We start from the raw sequence: 16,171 nt of genomic DNA, 5'->3' as shown, positions 1-16,171 counted from the left end.
AGTACTTCCCATCACTTGTAAAACGCTACGAATTAATTCCAACACCTAATATATATATAAAATTAGCGACTGTATTAATCGCGGGAGTTCATAGAATTTCTTAAATTTTTGCTACATTTTAAATATTATATGACGACAGATTATATGCGCGATTTCTGCATTTTTGTCTTTAACAGCTGATAAAGCAGATCGCAACATGCGTATGTCGTGTTTTGAATAGTCACATCGTGACGGTACTCGATTTTTACTGTTTTTTTCTGTTAGTACTTGATATAATAAGTCGTGCGGTATTCCTGCTGCTTTACCGTTCTATCGAGCAAATTTGTCAGACTTTTAATTATATTTTGCTAACTTAACATGACATCACGCCAAATCTAGCTTTTTGGTTTATTTTTTGTTTATATATTGTGCCAACATATAATGTATGAATTTTGTTTTATTGTTATGATGTAGTGTTTTTAGAATTTTTGCTCTATTTTTGTTAATGCTAATTGAAATGACAAATCGTATTCGACTGCTGCCCGATTTTTGCCAACATAATATGTAGCATAAATTTACAGTGCGTGCTTTCGACACGTCTGGTTATCTGGGAAAATGAATAAATTTATAACAACAAAAAAATATATCTGACAATAATAATGTAATTTATAAGATTCGATGTAACAATTGCGACGTTTCTTATGTGAAGCAAACGAAGAGGAAACTCAATACTAAAATAAATGAGCATATTAACAATATAAAGCTTGACTCATCTAGACATTCGGTTATAACGGAATATATTGCAATCATAGTTTTGATTGAAAGAATACTATAATAATGGATACTGAATCAAATTATAATAAAAGACTCATTTCTAAAACATTGTATATAAAAGAACAGTTAAATGATATAAATTTGAAAAAAGACACCGAATCTCTAGACATAAATATTTATCTATTAAATTTAATTTCGAATAATAACAAAAACGATAGCGCTTAGTTTCTTTGTATCTTGACATTCTGATATATATGCGGTATCATTTGCGTTAATATAATCTCTCACGAGAGATCTGTCAAGATCTGTCTTATATCGGAATAGTTAACCGACTCTAAATTCTATACTTTGTATTCGCAATAGACTGTTGCAAACCAATATATATATAATTTATATTTGCCTTCATAATGTAAGTGTTGCATAATTATTCTCTATTTCTTTATAATTATGTATATACAACTCTATTTAATTTTGTTAATTTGATTATAAAAAACTGAAAGCGATTTTATTTATATTTTGTTTGTGCTTTGGTTCAATTTTTATATATATGTATATACATACATTTTAAAATTATTATTGTTTTACCTATATAATTTTAATTGTTAAAGATATGTTTAAGTTATAATCTATAATATCTTTATAGCTTCAATTTCTGATGATATTTTTATTTTTATTTTATTTAATTTATCTACCAATAATATTAAGGATATGTACAACTATCTTATTTTGACATCAAGTTACATCAATAATACGACTGGAAATGGAATTTTCTTTTACTCATACTGCCCTTTTAATCGATGAAGTGATTTGGATTCATGACTTATCATTACGTCTATTATTTAACAAAATTGATTAAATATAATATGGTTATGTTATACCGTATCTATTTAATAACTCGAATGTGAAATGATCCTTACAATATGTTAATGTAATTTTGATTAAGGGTAATTATGTATTTCTGCGGCTGATGAAGACTAAGTATAGTTGAAACGTACCGGTAAAACTTATCGTCAAAAAATATAATTTTTGAATAAAAAATATTACTTTGTTATACCTAACTATAGCTCATTGAATTTATTGACCTGAGTTTACTATTTATTAATTTGTTGTAAATTATACTAGCAGAAATCAAATAGATCCTGCTAACAGAATCTGATTGCAGATTGTGAGCAGAAACTGAGCAGAGTCTACTGATATAACTTAACAGCAGATTGATAGCAGAAACCGAGCAAGATCTGTCATTTTCATTTAAATCAACCTCCCAGCAAACGAGAATGGATTGAAATAAATTGAAATGGATTCAGATTTTTAAAAATATTGATTCACGAATGTTATATTTATAAATGTTCTCAATCCTAAATGCATTTTATTCATTTATAGGAATTGCATAGAGCATATCTCTATGCCTTTCAATTTAAAAATAATATTAGCTTTTTCTGTGCAAAACACACATTGTGAATACTATTCAATTCAAAATTTTAAATAGGAAATGCAGTTTTTCAATCCAATTGCATCCAATTGAATGTAATTGAATCCAATTGAATCCAATTAAATCCAAAAAAAGTATTCGCTATTTAAAATACGCATTCGGATAGAAAAAAATTTCAATCCATTTTAATTCATTCTCGTTTGCTGGGAACTTTCTTAGGATGTTCAAATAATATGCGAACATTGTCTGAATGTCCTCAGAACATCCTCTTGGAAATCTGAGTTCTATGGGCCGGATGTATCAATAGAGGTGCTTTGTGAGGCGATTTTACACTTTTGATAGCTCAAGAACTATATCCATCATTTGATATCCATCATGTATGTACACATATATGTGTGTGTGTGTGTATGTGTGTGTGTATGTGTATGTGTGTGTGTATGTGTGTGTATGTGTGTGTGTGTGTGTGTGTGTGTGTATGTGTGTGTCTCTGTGTTTGTGTATATGTGTGTCTCTGTGTGTGTGTATATGTGTGTATATGTGTGTATATGTGTGTATATGTGTGTGTATGTGTGTGTGTGTAAATATATAAAATATAACATTTTTTATTCACATTATAAGTTACAACGTATGTGAGAATCAACTCATTTCACCGGGACTCAATTTTTCTTTATACTTTATAATTACATGATAGGTCCCATACAGGGACGCTTTGCGTACAGCACCGTGGTACAGATGTGTCAAGATCAGTCACGTGGTCAATGACATTTCTTGCGCGTGCGCACGAAAGTGGAGAGTTCCGTCTCATTTATCCGGCACGATTTTGTTATCGTTCGCTTGACGCTCGAGTCAACTCGCCCATTTACTCCGCACTCGTTCGCACTTCACAGTTTGTTTCGAGACGTGAGACGATGAGGTTTGCGGATGTTTGCAATATTTCGACTACGATTCGATATCACGACAAGCCCGATCAAGCCGCTTTCCGTTTGCGCTTTCTATCTCTTTGCAACAGAAATCAGCCCAAATGCATCTCATTCTCCTGGTGCAGCAAATGACGTAAAACAGAATAATACTGCGTCCACAGCTGACGCAAGTCGAACCTTCAGGTTGAAGAAGAAAAAAAAAGAGAATATATACGCGCGCATTTCAAAGTGGAGAGTAACAATTAAAAATAGGAAGAAAGGAATAGAAGACTGGTTATATACGCGTCGGCGAGAGCGAATGAGAAAGATGCCGAGGAGATTCGACTTACGAGCGACTCGAAAGTGTATCGAAAGAATTGACGACATACAATAACTTATATACAGTGTGTAACAGCGAAAGATAATACGAAGTAAGTATTCATACCAAAAGAGAATTTCGCGTCGGATACAAATTACAGAGAACACAAATGGAACATCCATAACAAATCTCACGGATTAGAATTATTAGAAATATAATTAGGAAAGAAAAAGAAGGCATTTACCATCACGTAAATTTACCGTCACGTCGTATCGCGCGGCGCAGTACAAAAGTGACAGTGTGTTGATTATTATTTATTTTCCGAAACGAGCGATTCTCAAGTTGAGGAAGAAAAAATACTTTTTCCGCCGCTCCGCGATCAGGACCGCGAAGATCGACCAAAAATGTGGTGCTCTTCCAGCGAGAGCGCTCAGGAGGAGTGTGTTCGAGGAGTCGAGAAGAGATTGCGGGACGATGGGAACAATGACGACGACGACAATGACAACGAGTTTGTGAACGATAATGTCGACTCCGGATTTCTATCGGCTGGCAATATGCAGCTCAGCGACGAGATTCGCGAGTCTTGTGTATCACAGCCGCGACAGGAAGACAATTGGCGGATAAACGAGCAAGTTGCATCGACATCGGGAGCGACGACCTCGGTATCGCCGTTATCGTTAGCGATAGTGGCGGCGGTCGTCGACAGCGGCGTCGTGGACGTCGACCTCAGCGAAAGCCTGAACCAGCTCACCTTGCAAAAGCAACCCGTTCAGCTCCCTGGCTTGAATCCCCTCGCCATTGACAGCGGAATTCAACCCGAGCCGACGACAATCTTTAAACTAATGCCCGTAAAAACGGGGTTCAAATCGAACCAAAGACTGAGGCAGCACCGGGACGATCTTCTGCTCAAAGAGTATCAGCAAGAAGGTGTCAAGAAATGTGCAATAATTAATGAGAATACTTGGCAGCTTTACTATATGCAGGACGATGATGGTGACACGTGAGTTTGACATATTTGTGTTATCTATTATATATTTATTAATTTATATGAAACGCGAGTGAAGGGGGCCATATTCGGGCCAAGGTAGATCTTAGTGCTTAATAATGTATTGTGTGAATTTTTACAATTTTTAGTTCAAATAAATTGTAATTATTCGTCGGTCTTGAAACATAGTCTTACACTGAAGCTGAAATACTACAAAATATTACAAATTAAATCGTCAAGTAATTTAATATTATTGATATTAATAAAACATCTTTAAAGCAGTGTAAATAATTTATTACTTATTAGCGTCAATAATATTGAGTTACTTGTCAACTTAATTTCTGATATTGCATTTGTGCAAGACTATATTTCAAGACCTACAAATAATCAGCGCGCAATTTGTTCGAACTGGACATTTAAAAAATTATATTAAGCATAAGACCTTAATTGAAAATGATTTTCTACTGCACTAAATTTTTTTTGAATTTCTATCCCTCTCTTTTATTTTGTCACAAATTCAAATTTGACCATTAACATTCTAACATTATATTGTACTTAGGTTATCTAATGTTATTATCTAATATGCAATAAATTATTGGATCGTTCAGAAAGTCTGTGCGAATTTTTCAGTAGATGATGTTTAAAAGCCTGGAACTTTTATGAGCGAGGAATTAATTGTCCAAAAGAGAGAAAAATATTGTTGAACAAATGATACATATTCTACAGATTAAATTTATTTTTAAAAAATTTTTTATTTGAATTTTGCTGATAATTCGTATTTTCTAAGCAACTCATTATTATTATATCTGGAATCATCGGATATAAACGTATCAGTTAAAATTGTTTTCAAGCATTTAATGTTGATAAAATTATGTCTAAAATATAATAAAATTTTGTCATGTAAATATGTACAGCCTCTGTGTTTACTAACCTGGATAGAAATATGATATTTGGAAAAATAGAAAATAATTTTTAACAAAGTATATTGCTGAATAATTTTTATATTATATAATTATACATAGAAATCATTTCTTAGAGGCTGCTTATAAATAGATTATGTAAATAGATCAGCCGTTGAAAAATAATGGTACTAGCGGAACATCTATACATAATTTATGACACAATTTCGTTTAATAAAGACCGATTTACACAACCCGAAAAATAAAAATAACTTGTCCTTGGTTGGTTCTATTAATTTATCGAGTTTTATCGCTAATATTTCAAATTAATTTAATGTTTCTGTTAATTTCTTCTTTTTGTCATTAATATTTCAAATTTGTTTGCTGATAATAATAATAATCGTAATAATATAATAATTTACGTAACTTGACGAAAAATTATGGACACAGCAAAATTTACACAGCATAATTGGGCTGATAATCTCTTCGGATTATCTAACAAAATATATAGTTATATTTTGATATCGATATTTAGGATACCAGAACTAATTTTTGAAATCAAAAAAATTTTTCGTGTCAAATCTCATGTGCGAGATATATTTCCTCAAGTTTACGTTCATGTAAAAAAGTGAGGAAAAGAATGAGAGAAGTTTTTACTGCTTAATTTCTATCATATCATAAACTAATCGACGATTAATAATTCAACCTAATTAATAATTGGCTGTGTTCAACAGAAAAAGCAGCTTTACAATTGTTGTACAATTTTACAATTGTTGTACAATTCTTTAATATTTTAATTTAATATATTTAGATTCAATGAAGAATTAAGGGCAAAACCAATTATACTAAAGAATTTTATAATGATTGCAAAGCTGCTTTTTTTGCTGAAGGCGTAGCCAATGATCGTGTTCAGCAAATTCAGCTGTTATAAAGTGAATCCGTGAATTCTTGTTGCTATTAGATGATCTAGAAGAATACATCAATAGCAGCGAACTATAGCAGTTCACGAACCATTCCGCAACAGTTGTGTCTGAACATGACCATTGTCTCTAAAAATCACTTAATTATCACGTTCGTTTTTCTTTTATTAGAATGCATAATATTTAATCAGGAATTTTTTTTTAACAAACTGGCACAAGTTCAGTCATGTACAAGCACCAATATGTTAATTGACTAACGTTTGTGTTTACGTAAATCTAATGACGTATATGTGTATACATACATGTGTGTGATGTGACGATATTTGGCGAAATTTGTTGACCGATTCGATTAAACTAGTTTTATTAAAAAATTCTTTAAAATTTAGCTGATTGACAACGATAAATTATGTATATGAAAGTTTTATTTTAAAAATGCCTCTTTATATTAAAAGAAAATTTTAACATAACACGTTGAAAAATGTAAATAAGAAATGAAAGAATTATCGGGCCACAAATATTCGGATTAAGAATTAAGTAATAAGAGCGTTAAGTTATAAGAGTTATAATGCAAACCTCAAATTTGTATCAACTCTTTTTGGCAACTTACTCTTACATAACGCATTTATTGTCACAGGCAATTGCACATCGCGATCATGCAGGGTTACGTGGAGGCTGCGCTCATTTTGATAAGGCTGGCTCCTCATCCGTGTCTGTTGAACATCTACAACGATGACTGGCAATCATTTTTGCATCTGGCAGTGTTGACGAATCAGTCGCTAATCGTTAGACGACTGATTCTGGCGGGTGCAGATCCATCTTTGAGAAATTTTCATGGAAACACAGCTCTCCACCTAGCGTGCATGAATGGGGATCTTGCTTGTGCCAAGGCACTGACGGATCCATTGTCCCCAATGGAAAGGAATAATCTGATACCCGGACAAATAGTACCAGCTTTACCTCAGAATTTAGAGCAGCGTAACTATAGCGGTAGGTTCTAAATATTGCTAAATATTATTGGTCTGTTCTTTCTCTTTCTTCGGAACAGTCACTATATAATTTATAGCGATGAATAATAATAGGTACTAAAAGAATTTATAATGATGAATAATAATAGAGACTATAGAAGAAGCATTATTTATATACAAATGCCCGGTATATTCATAGTCAGGCCTTATATTTAAGGCTTCCTTAAATTTATCTTCAGATGCACTAAGAATTATTTTATTGGCTACTGAACATATAAAGATAAATTTAAGGAAGCCGTAAATATAAGGTTGACTATGAATACCGACAAAAATTGAAAAGGAATTATAAGGACGAAACAGCGCATTCGTAGCTGAAAGATTATGTAAGCACGAGAAAAAATTCTTGTATGTTTTACCTTAATGATCTATGATTTTCCCTGCGGTTGTACGACAGCAGCTATTTGGAAGCTTGCAACATAATTGCCGTTAATCATCATAATGTGGGGAAAGAATCAATGTCGTTTACGTGACGATAGTCATGAAGGATACCGAGCTAGTAGGAAAATCCTAACTGCTTTTACCGCATAGAATAAGTCATCTATATAAGGTTCGCAAATAGCGAACATGGACACGAGGAGTCATGTGGGTTTCTTATAATTTCGTCACTTTTATTTCGAGAATCACGTTTGAAAGTTTCATCGTTTTAGGCACATGGGAAATATTCAATTACTTATGCAAGAAAAAAAAGACATTAATCTGATTGATGTAATTTGAATTTCAAAAATCGCTGTCTGAGTATTCTACGTATTTCAATACAACTTTTTTTTTGTTAATTCAGAATAATTTGCAATTCTTTCAATATCAAGATTATTCAATATCGAGAGTGCAAACGATTTATGCATAAATTAAATGATTAAGAACGACACTTTCGCGAGAATAATCTTTGGAGATGCGGTTATAGAAATGAGTATATACTCTGCGCGCGCGCACGCATGGACATGCACGCACGCACACACACACACACGCGCGCATTTTCATGAATTTTTATTTAGCTGAAACCCATTTTACAATTGCGTAGTTGTAAGTAACTGTAGTTGTAAGAAATTACCAATCACTGTTGAATACGAGAAGAATATTCGACTGTGATTGATCAATTCTTACAATTATATACAATTACATAATTATACAATAGGCTTAATATATGAAGACTCTAAAAAAGATATTCGTTTAGGTATTCAATATAGCGTACATCGAAATATTGCAAAAAAAATGTACTACGACATTGTTGTTATTAATCGCGATTGGTGATTATAAATGATGCGGCATATTTTGACACATTTCTTCAATAATTATTGTCGTATTATTGTCACGCTCTACCTGACGGACGCTATTCTTTTTGTCATAATAACGTAGGAATTCCCCGAGTGTAAATGTACTAGTATCTCTCATCGGTACATCCATTATTGAGTTACCATTGGAAATGACTATATTTATTGTCATCACAAATTAAGAATCGAATAAATTGACAATAAGTTGAATATGCGATTTATTGACGTGAATAAATTGAATTTTGAAATCTGCAAAATTTGACATTGTGAGAAAGAGATGCATGTCGCGTAGTACGTAAATTAGAAATTCATATACCTTTATAATAAAAAAAAAGACAGAAAAAGAAAAAGAAAAAAAAACGTTAGAAGCGAAAAAAGCATTTAGATGCTTTCTATCGCTCCTCTTTCAAATCTAAGATTTTCACGATGGCGACAAATAAAAAAAGAAAAAAATTACTTTGATCAACAGATATTGTGAAATATTCATGAACTTTTAAAAGTCTTGGAAATCCCGTGTAGCGTCATCGGCGCATATTTCCGCTGCAAGTTCATGCGACGCGGATAACGCACCTATATTATAGACACGCACGCACGTGCGAAGCGTGGTGCATGCTTGTAATGAATTTGTGATCGAATTCGAGGGCGGAACCACGAATGTGGTTTCATAAAATTCTACGCGCATTTCGTTAGATAACTCGCACTATTCATTCAGATTTACAATTAAGGATAATGACTTGAATGAGTCCTAAGTCCTTCTTTCGCGTGACCGAGAGATCAGTTATTCATTTAGAATAATTGTGTTCCAAGGTTGTTTTTTTCTTCTCTTTTTTCGAGAAATGCGCTTTCAGTTTTACGATTAAATAATAATTGCCTTTAAAACAAGCAGTGGAAGATAATTGGTGATGAATTTTGCAACACGCTCATAGCTGGAATTAAATAAAATTGATGTTTCCGCAAAAGCAATTTCATTATAATTTAATTTATTTCTAAAGGCACAAACACGACATTATTATTTCTTCTCGAGAAAAGAGATTATTTTGTTTACAAGACTTTCATATAATTGGTTCACATAGTTGGAATTCTTGTAAGATTCTTGAATCAAAGTGTAGGTATATATTTTTTTGTATATAGAATTATGCATATAATTATTATTATTAACATTAAAGCGATAATAATTATAAAATGGAGCTCTCGTAATCATAACTATTTTATAATGAAATTATAATTACGGATATTTTAAATATTTTTTTTCAGTGCACATATATTATTATATATGTATAAGTATCCATTGAGAAGTTATAATTACGAGAGCTCCATTTTATAGTTATTATCGCTCTAATGTTAGTAATAATAATTATATGCATTTATAATTCTGTATACAAAAAGATATTGTATAGTTAGTCTCGAAAATGACCACATTATACTAAACACTTTTTGCGCAGTATGTAATTCTCCAATGTGTAAGGGCTATTTTTAGTTGTTAACAATTCTTATTTTAAATTTTATCATAGAAAAACGCTTCAAAATCGACGCAAAGCTCATTTGTCGATAAAAGACCAGCGAATATTTTTCAAATAGTTTAGCGTAGCTGTGCGAGAGGGATTGTTTTGTACACACGATGGAATTTGGCATGATCCTATATTATATTTGTGTGTGTGCACGTATTACATCATATGACGCGGGCGTGTCAAGAGATCGGAGCTAGAGAGCAGATGTTCTTGATACTTAAAAATATCTGTAGAACTATAACTTGCATGCTGCTCGATATTCTTGCCTCGTCTCATTCGGCCGGAAAACTCCACAACGGCGTCGACGTCGGTGACTTCTGTTGAATTTTCGCCCTTAAAAATTCAATTTTTCTTCATTAACTCTAGTCTCGCAATAGTAGTCTTTGAATTTCCTAATTTAAACAAGCATTAATAATTTGATAAAACTTTTTATTTCACGTGGCAGTATATATCTGTCTAAATTTTTTGAAAATATGATCTATGATTTAAATTTATTAGCCTCATCAACGCTGACATTCTTATTCTTTAGACACAAACGTATTATAGATAGAATTAAATTCTATTAATTCTTTTAATTCAGTCATTGCAATCGATTCTACGTAGCTATAGCATGATAAAAAAAAAACTGAAGCGACCCTTCATATCATATACCATTATGTTTATTAATATCTACGATGATTAGATTTTTATTTCTACCATTGGCAACGAGATGATCGATGTCGACGCAATATATGATATATACGCAAGTATGTCGTTAAATTCTGCCAATGCAACTAGTAACGTGGTACACTATTAATTTTAGATACAAGTTACTTCAATCAGCGCGGGCCTAGTTTGGACCGCGAGACACCAGCGAAATCTCCAACGACAATGAGTCACCGTATGTCTTCCTAATTCTATCTATATCTCACGACAAGTATGTGACTAGACTATATGCATTCGTTTTGATGTGCGCATTCCCATGTCCCTACTGGTTCAAGGGAAATTAATAGGAAAGTTGAAAAATTAAGTGCAAGTCGCTATATGATGTGAATTGAGCTGCACTCATTTTTTTATCATAAATTCGTACCTCGTGCACGCGCGCGCGTTTAATTATGGTATTTATATTGTATCATTTAATAACGTATAATACTTGTACACAATTGATTATGCGTTGTCAAACAACAAATTTTGCGTTCATATTTTTTATCTATAACAATTGCATACAATAATAATAGATGATGTATATGGCGATAAGAATAAAACTGATATTTTTATGTATCGTCGATGGATCATATAACATCAAAATTCGCGCGAAGGCATTGTGCCATCAGCTGATTGCAATTAAATATTAAATGACAAATAAAATCATGATGACATTCTTCTGATATTATATAACTTCAGTGTTCTATTATACATGATTATTCTCCAAAAATAAATAATAAATAACAATATAAGAGAATAGAAACTCTTTTTCCAAATACTGTTGTTTCATAAACACTATTTAATCTCCGGTTTCTTGATTTCAGGTGAGATGTGTTTGCACTTGGCCGCCACTAACGGACACGTGAACTTGGTACGTCTTCTGTTGCGTCTCGGTGCCGATCTCGAGGCGAGGGAAGCTTTAGCGGGAAAAACAGCACTTCACCTTGCAATGGAACGGAAATGTCGATCGGTAGTTAACTTCTTGTTGCAAGAATGCAAGCCTTGTTTAGACACACAGATGTACAGCGGCCTAACGGCCTATCAGCTAGCACTGTGTATCGACAGCCAGCTTGCCAGAGAACTGGTGCGATATGGCGCAAAACCGGAGCCGCTGCCGGATTCGGATTCGGATTTGGAGAGCAATTCCGAGGATGAAACTTATGATGAGACGAGTTATTTGTTCGCGATCGTCAAGATGCAAAACGCAGTCGAATTGAAAGTTTAAAATATTCACTGATAAGTATCCGATTAATCGAACGGACTCTAAGCACTGTAAGATGAGTGAGAATGAACAAAATTGACAAAAAAACATGTATAACATATGTGCATACATACGAAAACGAATCTCGAATTATATTATAAAAATGACGGTTTTGTCGAATTCAAGTGGACGATTGCAGTGAAACAAGATTACAAAATGATTAACATTATATCTCGTGCAAAAGTGGTTTCATACATTATATATGTATATATACTCGTATAATAAATACACAAAATCTTAATTTTTGATAATACTTGTTAATTAATTAGATAATTAAATTCCGGTGATCGCTTAAGAAAAAGATTAGTTTTATTACATTAAATAATAATCGCATTTCGCGAATTAAATTAAAGTCGCAAATTTTGACGACTTGACATCATATTAATTCACTGAATTGGATGAGGATGAATGGATGAACAATGAAAATGGAGAAAATTGCTAGTTAAATAGATACATGATAAATGGAATTTCAGGCATTCTCAAGTTTCAACCTGCGCGCGCGATTAAAAAATGCATCTTGAGCTCACGAGTATTATTATATTATTATAATATACAATTATAAATTACATGTATGTTTGTCAAATCGATATATGTCGAAAGATAAACAAGTACGAATAAAGAAGTATATAATGTATGGAAAAGTCGAAGATCTTAAAAAAACTTATACGCGATTAACAAATATTCAACGAATGAAGCAACAACATGTAAACATAAATAATTCTAGTAAATTTTTTTCTTTATTAATGTGCAATAAATAAATGAACAATACTCTGAAGCATGTTTCTGAAATGATGTATTATAAAAATAATAGAAGAAAATACAATTTGTATTTTAACACGAGTATCCGCGATTCTACATTGATGGAATGAAATCTGCGATCAACAAAGTGTAATTGTTCTAAAATGTATGACAACGTGAGAATAAAATATTTGCGCCTTGTGAGTGCGGTATTTTAATGTAAATAGAAAAAGTGTATATAATGTCAATAGAGAAATATTGATCCGCATTCAAAGAACATATATCTACGAAAAAAAGATTTTATTATATACAAAGGTTTTATATATATTAATTTATATATATTAATTCATAGATAATAAGATGAACAATATGATATGATAATAAAAAGTTAACGTGTCTTTGACAAAATACGTTTTAGTCGAAATATAATCAAATTTTTACGTACGACTTAAGCTTCAGATACAATGCGAGGGAATAGCGATAGTGATAGAAATAACCAGATTTCAATTCATCAGAAACTGTATATTTCGATGTATATTCGATATCTGATAAGTTGAAATCTGGTGTTCTTTCTATCGCTATCGCTATTCTCTTGTATTTTGTATGGAACTTTAGAGCGATACGACAGTATGCGTTATTAGCGCGACGCTCTAATCAGCTGAGATAATGGGTCAGATAGTTGTGCAAGATATACGTCTATTTATGTTAATATAGCAAAGAAAAAAAGAATCAAAACAAGATATTTATCAACGTTAAACGTCAATCGAATCAGTGTTCATTTAGTAATTTAAGGTCGCTGTCGTTAAAAGAATGTATAATAAGATCTCTTTTCATTCATGTACATAGTCATCTTCTGTTAAAATCATATAAATATAGCATAACCACGATTATATTAATAACAAGGACATAACAATGTTATTATTGTTATATTCCTATATATGTTAAACTCAATTATTTTTAATAAAAAAAGACGATGTTGAGAGAAATTGAAAGATTTTTCTTTCTTTTGTGTCTCATACTGTTCGATGTTATTATTTACAACAAAAAATCACAAGAAGACAATATCACTTAAATTAACAGTCTCACGAGGAAATCTGGAAATTCCCACATCGCAAACACGACGTAAGAATTATATAGGTTTAGAGGAAACAACATCTTTTTCGTGATATGTATATTGCCCCCGACATTCTGTTATTATACTTCCGTACAACGAAAAAAAAATTTCTTAAAAATATACTACAATGATATAAAAAAGCGCAGTGCGTGATACAAGATTTTTATACATACAATGAATGCAAAAAGTATTCGTACAACATAATTTTTTTACAAAAAAAGTATGTTATTTATAGAAAATAAATATTAATTAGCAATTTTATGCACTAAATACATTCTGTTCTAACAAAAACTAATGAGCTTCGCATGCATTCCTGATTTTAGAAACTAAATTTCTCGACTGTATGAATACTTTTTGAACATCCAAACAATACAATTTTTTATTAGCTTATTTTTTAAATGTTATATTTTCTATAATTAATATCTTTTTGGTGTATATAATTTTAAGAAACATACAGTCTATTTTATTCTTTATGAATAAATTATTAATTACTCAGCAAGAAATGATCGTTAATTAAACATCGAATCGACATCAAATTGGTGTTGAAATCATCGTATTGATATCAATTCGACATCAATTCGATGATTCATTTTTCACTGGATAATATTTATTTTTTAGAACTGTTTTTTAAAAAAATATTTTTTTCTCTACAAATATTTTTTGTACTCACTATATATGTATTAGACTGACAAGAAAAAAAAATTTTTTTTAATCGGCCTCAATTCAAAAGCTTCCATTTTATGCAAAAAAACACCTCTTAATTTTTATCACAAAATATTAAGATTTAGAACAATTTTTGGTAAAAGTATCGATTAGATATTAGACCAAGCTCCAATGACCTCGACCTTGACATATGTTACCAAGGTCATGACCCTGAGTGATTTCCAACAAGTTTTAGCCGCTGCTCGTTCTTCATTAAAAAGTTATTAACAAAAAAAGTTTAAAAAAAATATTTTATTTGTGCTATATTTAATATTAAAAACTATCCTAAATCTTTCCTTGCTCACGTAATGACTTTTCACGTGAAGCGATTTTCACGTTTCTGTCGTGCGCCTCCAGTCAGGAGAAAGATGGCGAGAAAGTCGTTTCGCGACGAAATCATGCGCCCCCTGAGCAGGAGAGCAGGAAAGGTGGAAGTCGCTTTGTGCGTGGAAGTCGTGCGGCCCTGAAATAGGGAAGAGTGAAATGAAAATTGCTTCGCATGAAGTCACTACGTAAGCAAGGAAGGATATAGTTTTTAATATTATAAGAATAGTTTTTAATATTATATAATGAGAGTCGCTTCTGATAAAAATCGCGCGCCCTCAAGCAGTGGAAGTCAAAATTTTAATTTTGTATAGCAGAAATGAGACGTTATTTCCTAAAACATCTATTGTTTATAACTTTTTAACGAAGGACGAGCGACGGTTAAAACTTGTTTGAGATCACTCAGGGTCATGACCTTGACAACATATGTCAAGGTCAAGATCATTGGAGCATTGTTCTCTAATCGATACTTTTACCCGATTTTTAAATCAAAGTTTCGATTTTCCTTAATACATGTTGAATTTGATAAAAATGGCTTAATCCGGATTTTAAATATTTTTCTGATTTTATATATTTTTTCAATTGTTGAACATGATGCTAATTTATTTAGCTCTACGATATATACGCCTTAAAAAACAGCCCGATTAATGTAAAAAAATGATCAAATTTCGAGTTTAAGGTCCATTTTAGTAAGGTTTTAAGTGTTCAAATGGTTCGTTATTCTCCTCAAATTGTATAATATTAATATGTAGTCTATTTCAATTAATGAAATCATATTTTTTTTTGTATTATGTAGGAGCGACTGGAACTTTAAGTGAGCATCGAGACTAAGCTGGCATTTGAATTTTGAGTGCAAAAATATATCTTATGAGTTCCCAATTTATATTGTAGATGACATTTCGTGTGTCTTCTTTACCAATGAAATTTGATTAGTTTATGTGCGTTATTATGTTTAGGTAGTCAAACGTGTTTTCGATAGTAGAAAGTAATTTTTGAGATTTCATTTTCCAAGATCACATCATTTTTTGTATAGGAATTTGAATTGAAATTGCAAATACCGAAACTTTTTATTGCCATCTTGTAGTCTTATATGCATTCTATAAATCGCTAATAATCATTTGACTAAAATCGTTTATTTTATTTAATTCAATAATTAAATAAAAATAATTTAAATAATTTTAATAATTTTAATAATTCAATAATTGTTAGCATAAAAAAGTAACAAAGTTACTGATTACTTTTTTTAATAACGAATGAGTGACGAAGTTATTTTTCCTAATGAATAACAGTAACGATAACTAAATCACAATTTATAGTACAAAAAACCGATATTTTCGACTGCC

The 16,171-nt window shown here is 31.7% G+C and overlaps 1 protein-coding gene across 2 annotated transcripts; it reads left to right on the top strand.

Annotated features, from left to right (window-relative positions):
• Positions 1 to 1,491: 1,491 nt before the first annotated feature.
• Positions 1,492 to 13,947, top strand: cact (NF-kappa-B inhibitor cactus). Of its 2 annotated transcripts, XM_011056448.2 has the most exons (4): positions 1,492 to 4,400; positions 6,839 to 7,191; positions 10,808 to 10,885; positions 11,514 to 13,947. In XM_011056448.2, exons 1-4 carry the CDS (start codon positions 3,805 to 3,807, stop codon positions 11,912 to 11,914), a joined length of 1,428 nt encoding a protein of 475 aa, XP_011054750.2. In that variant the 5' UTR covers positions 1,492 to 3,804; the 3' UTR covers positions 11,915 to 13,947. The 2 variants fall into 2 exon arrangements, with proteins under 2 accessions (XP_011054750.2, XP_011054751.2); XM_011056449.2 differs by lacking the exon at positions 10,808 to 10,885 and having other exon boundaries at positions 1,497 to 4,400.
• The last annotated feature ends 2,224 nt before the right edge of the window (positions 13,948 to 16,171 follow it).

Source organism: Acromyrmex echinatior, chromosome 9, assembly GCF_024713525.1.
Source record: "Acromyrmex echinatior isolate Ae372 chromosome 9, ASM2471352v2, whole genome shotgun sequence".
Classification (NCBI taxonomy): domain Eukaryota; kingdom Metazoa; phylum Arthropoda; class Insecta; order Hymenoptera; family Formicidae; genus Acromyrmex; species Acromyrmex echinatior.
This window is presented reverse-complemented; position numbering and strand designations above follow the sequence as displayed.

Coding starts and splice junctions, on each gene's coding strand:
- cact (XM_011056448.2), top strand. CDS start 3,805: ATGTGGTGCTCTTCCAGCGAGAGCGCTCAGGAGGAGTGTGTTCGAGGA. Junction 4,401..6,838: donor CAGGACGATGATGGTGACAC/GTGAGTTTGACA, acceptor TTATTGTCACAG/GCAATTGCACATCGCGATCA. Junction 10,886..11,513: donor TCCAACGACAATGAGTCACC/GTATGTCTTCCT, acceptor TCTTGATTTCAG/GTGAGATGTGTTTGCACTTG.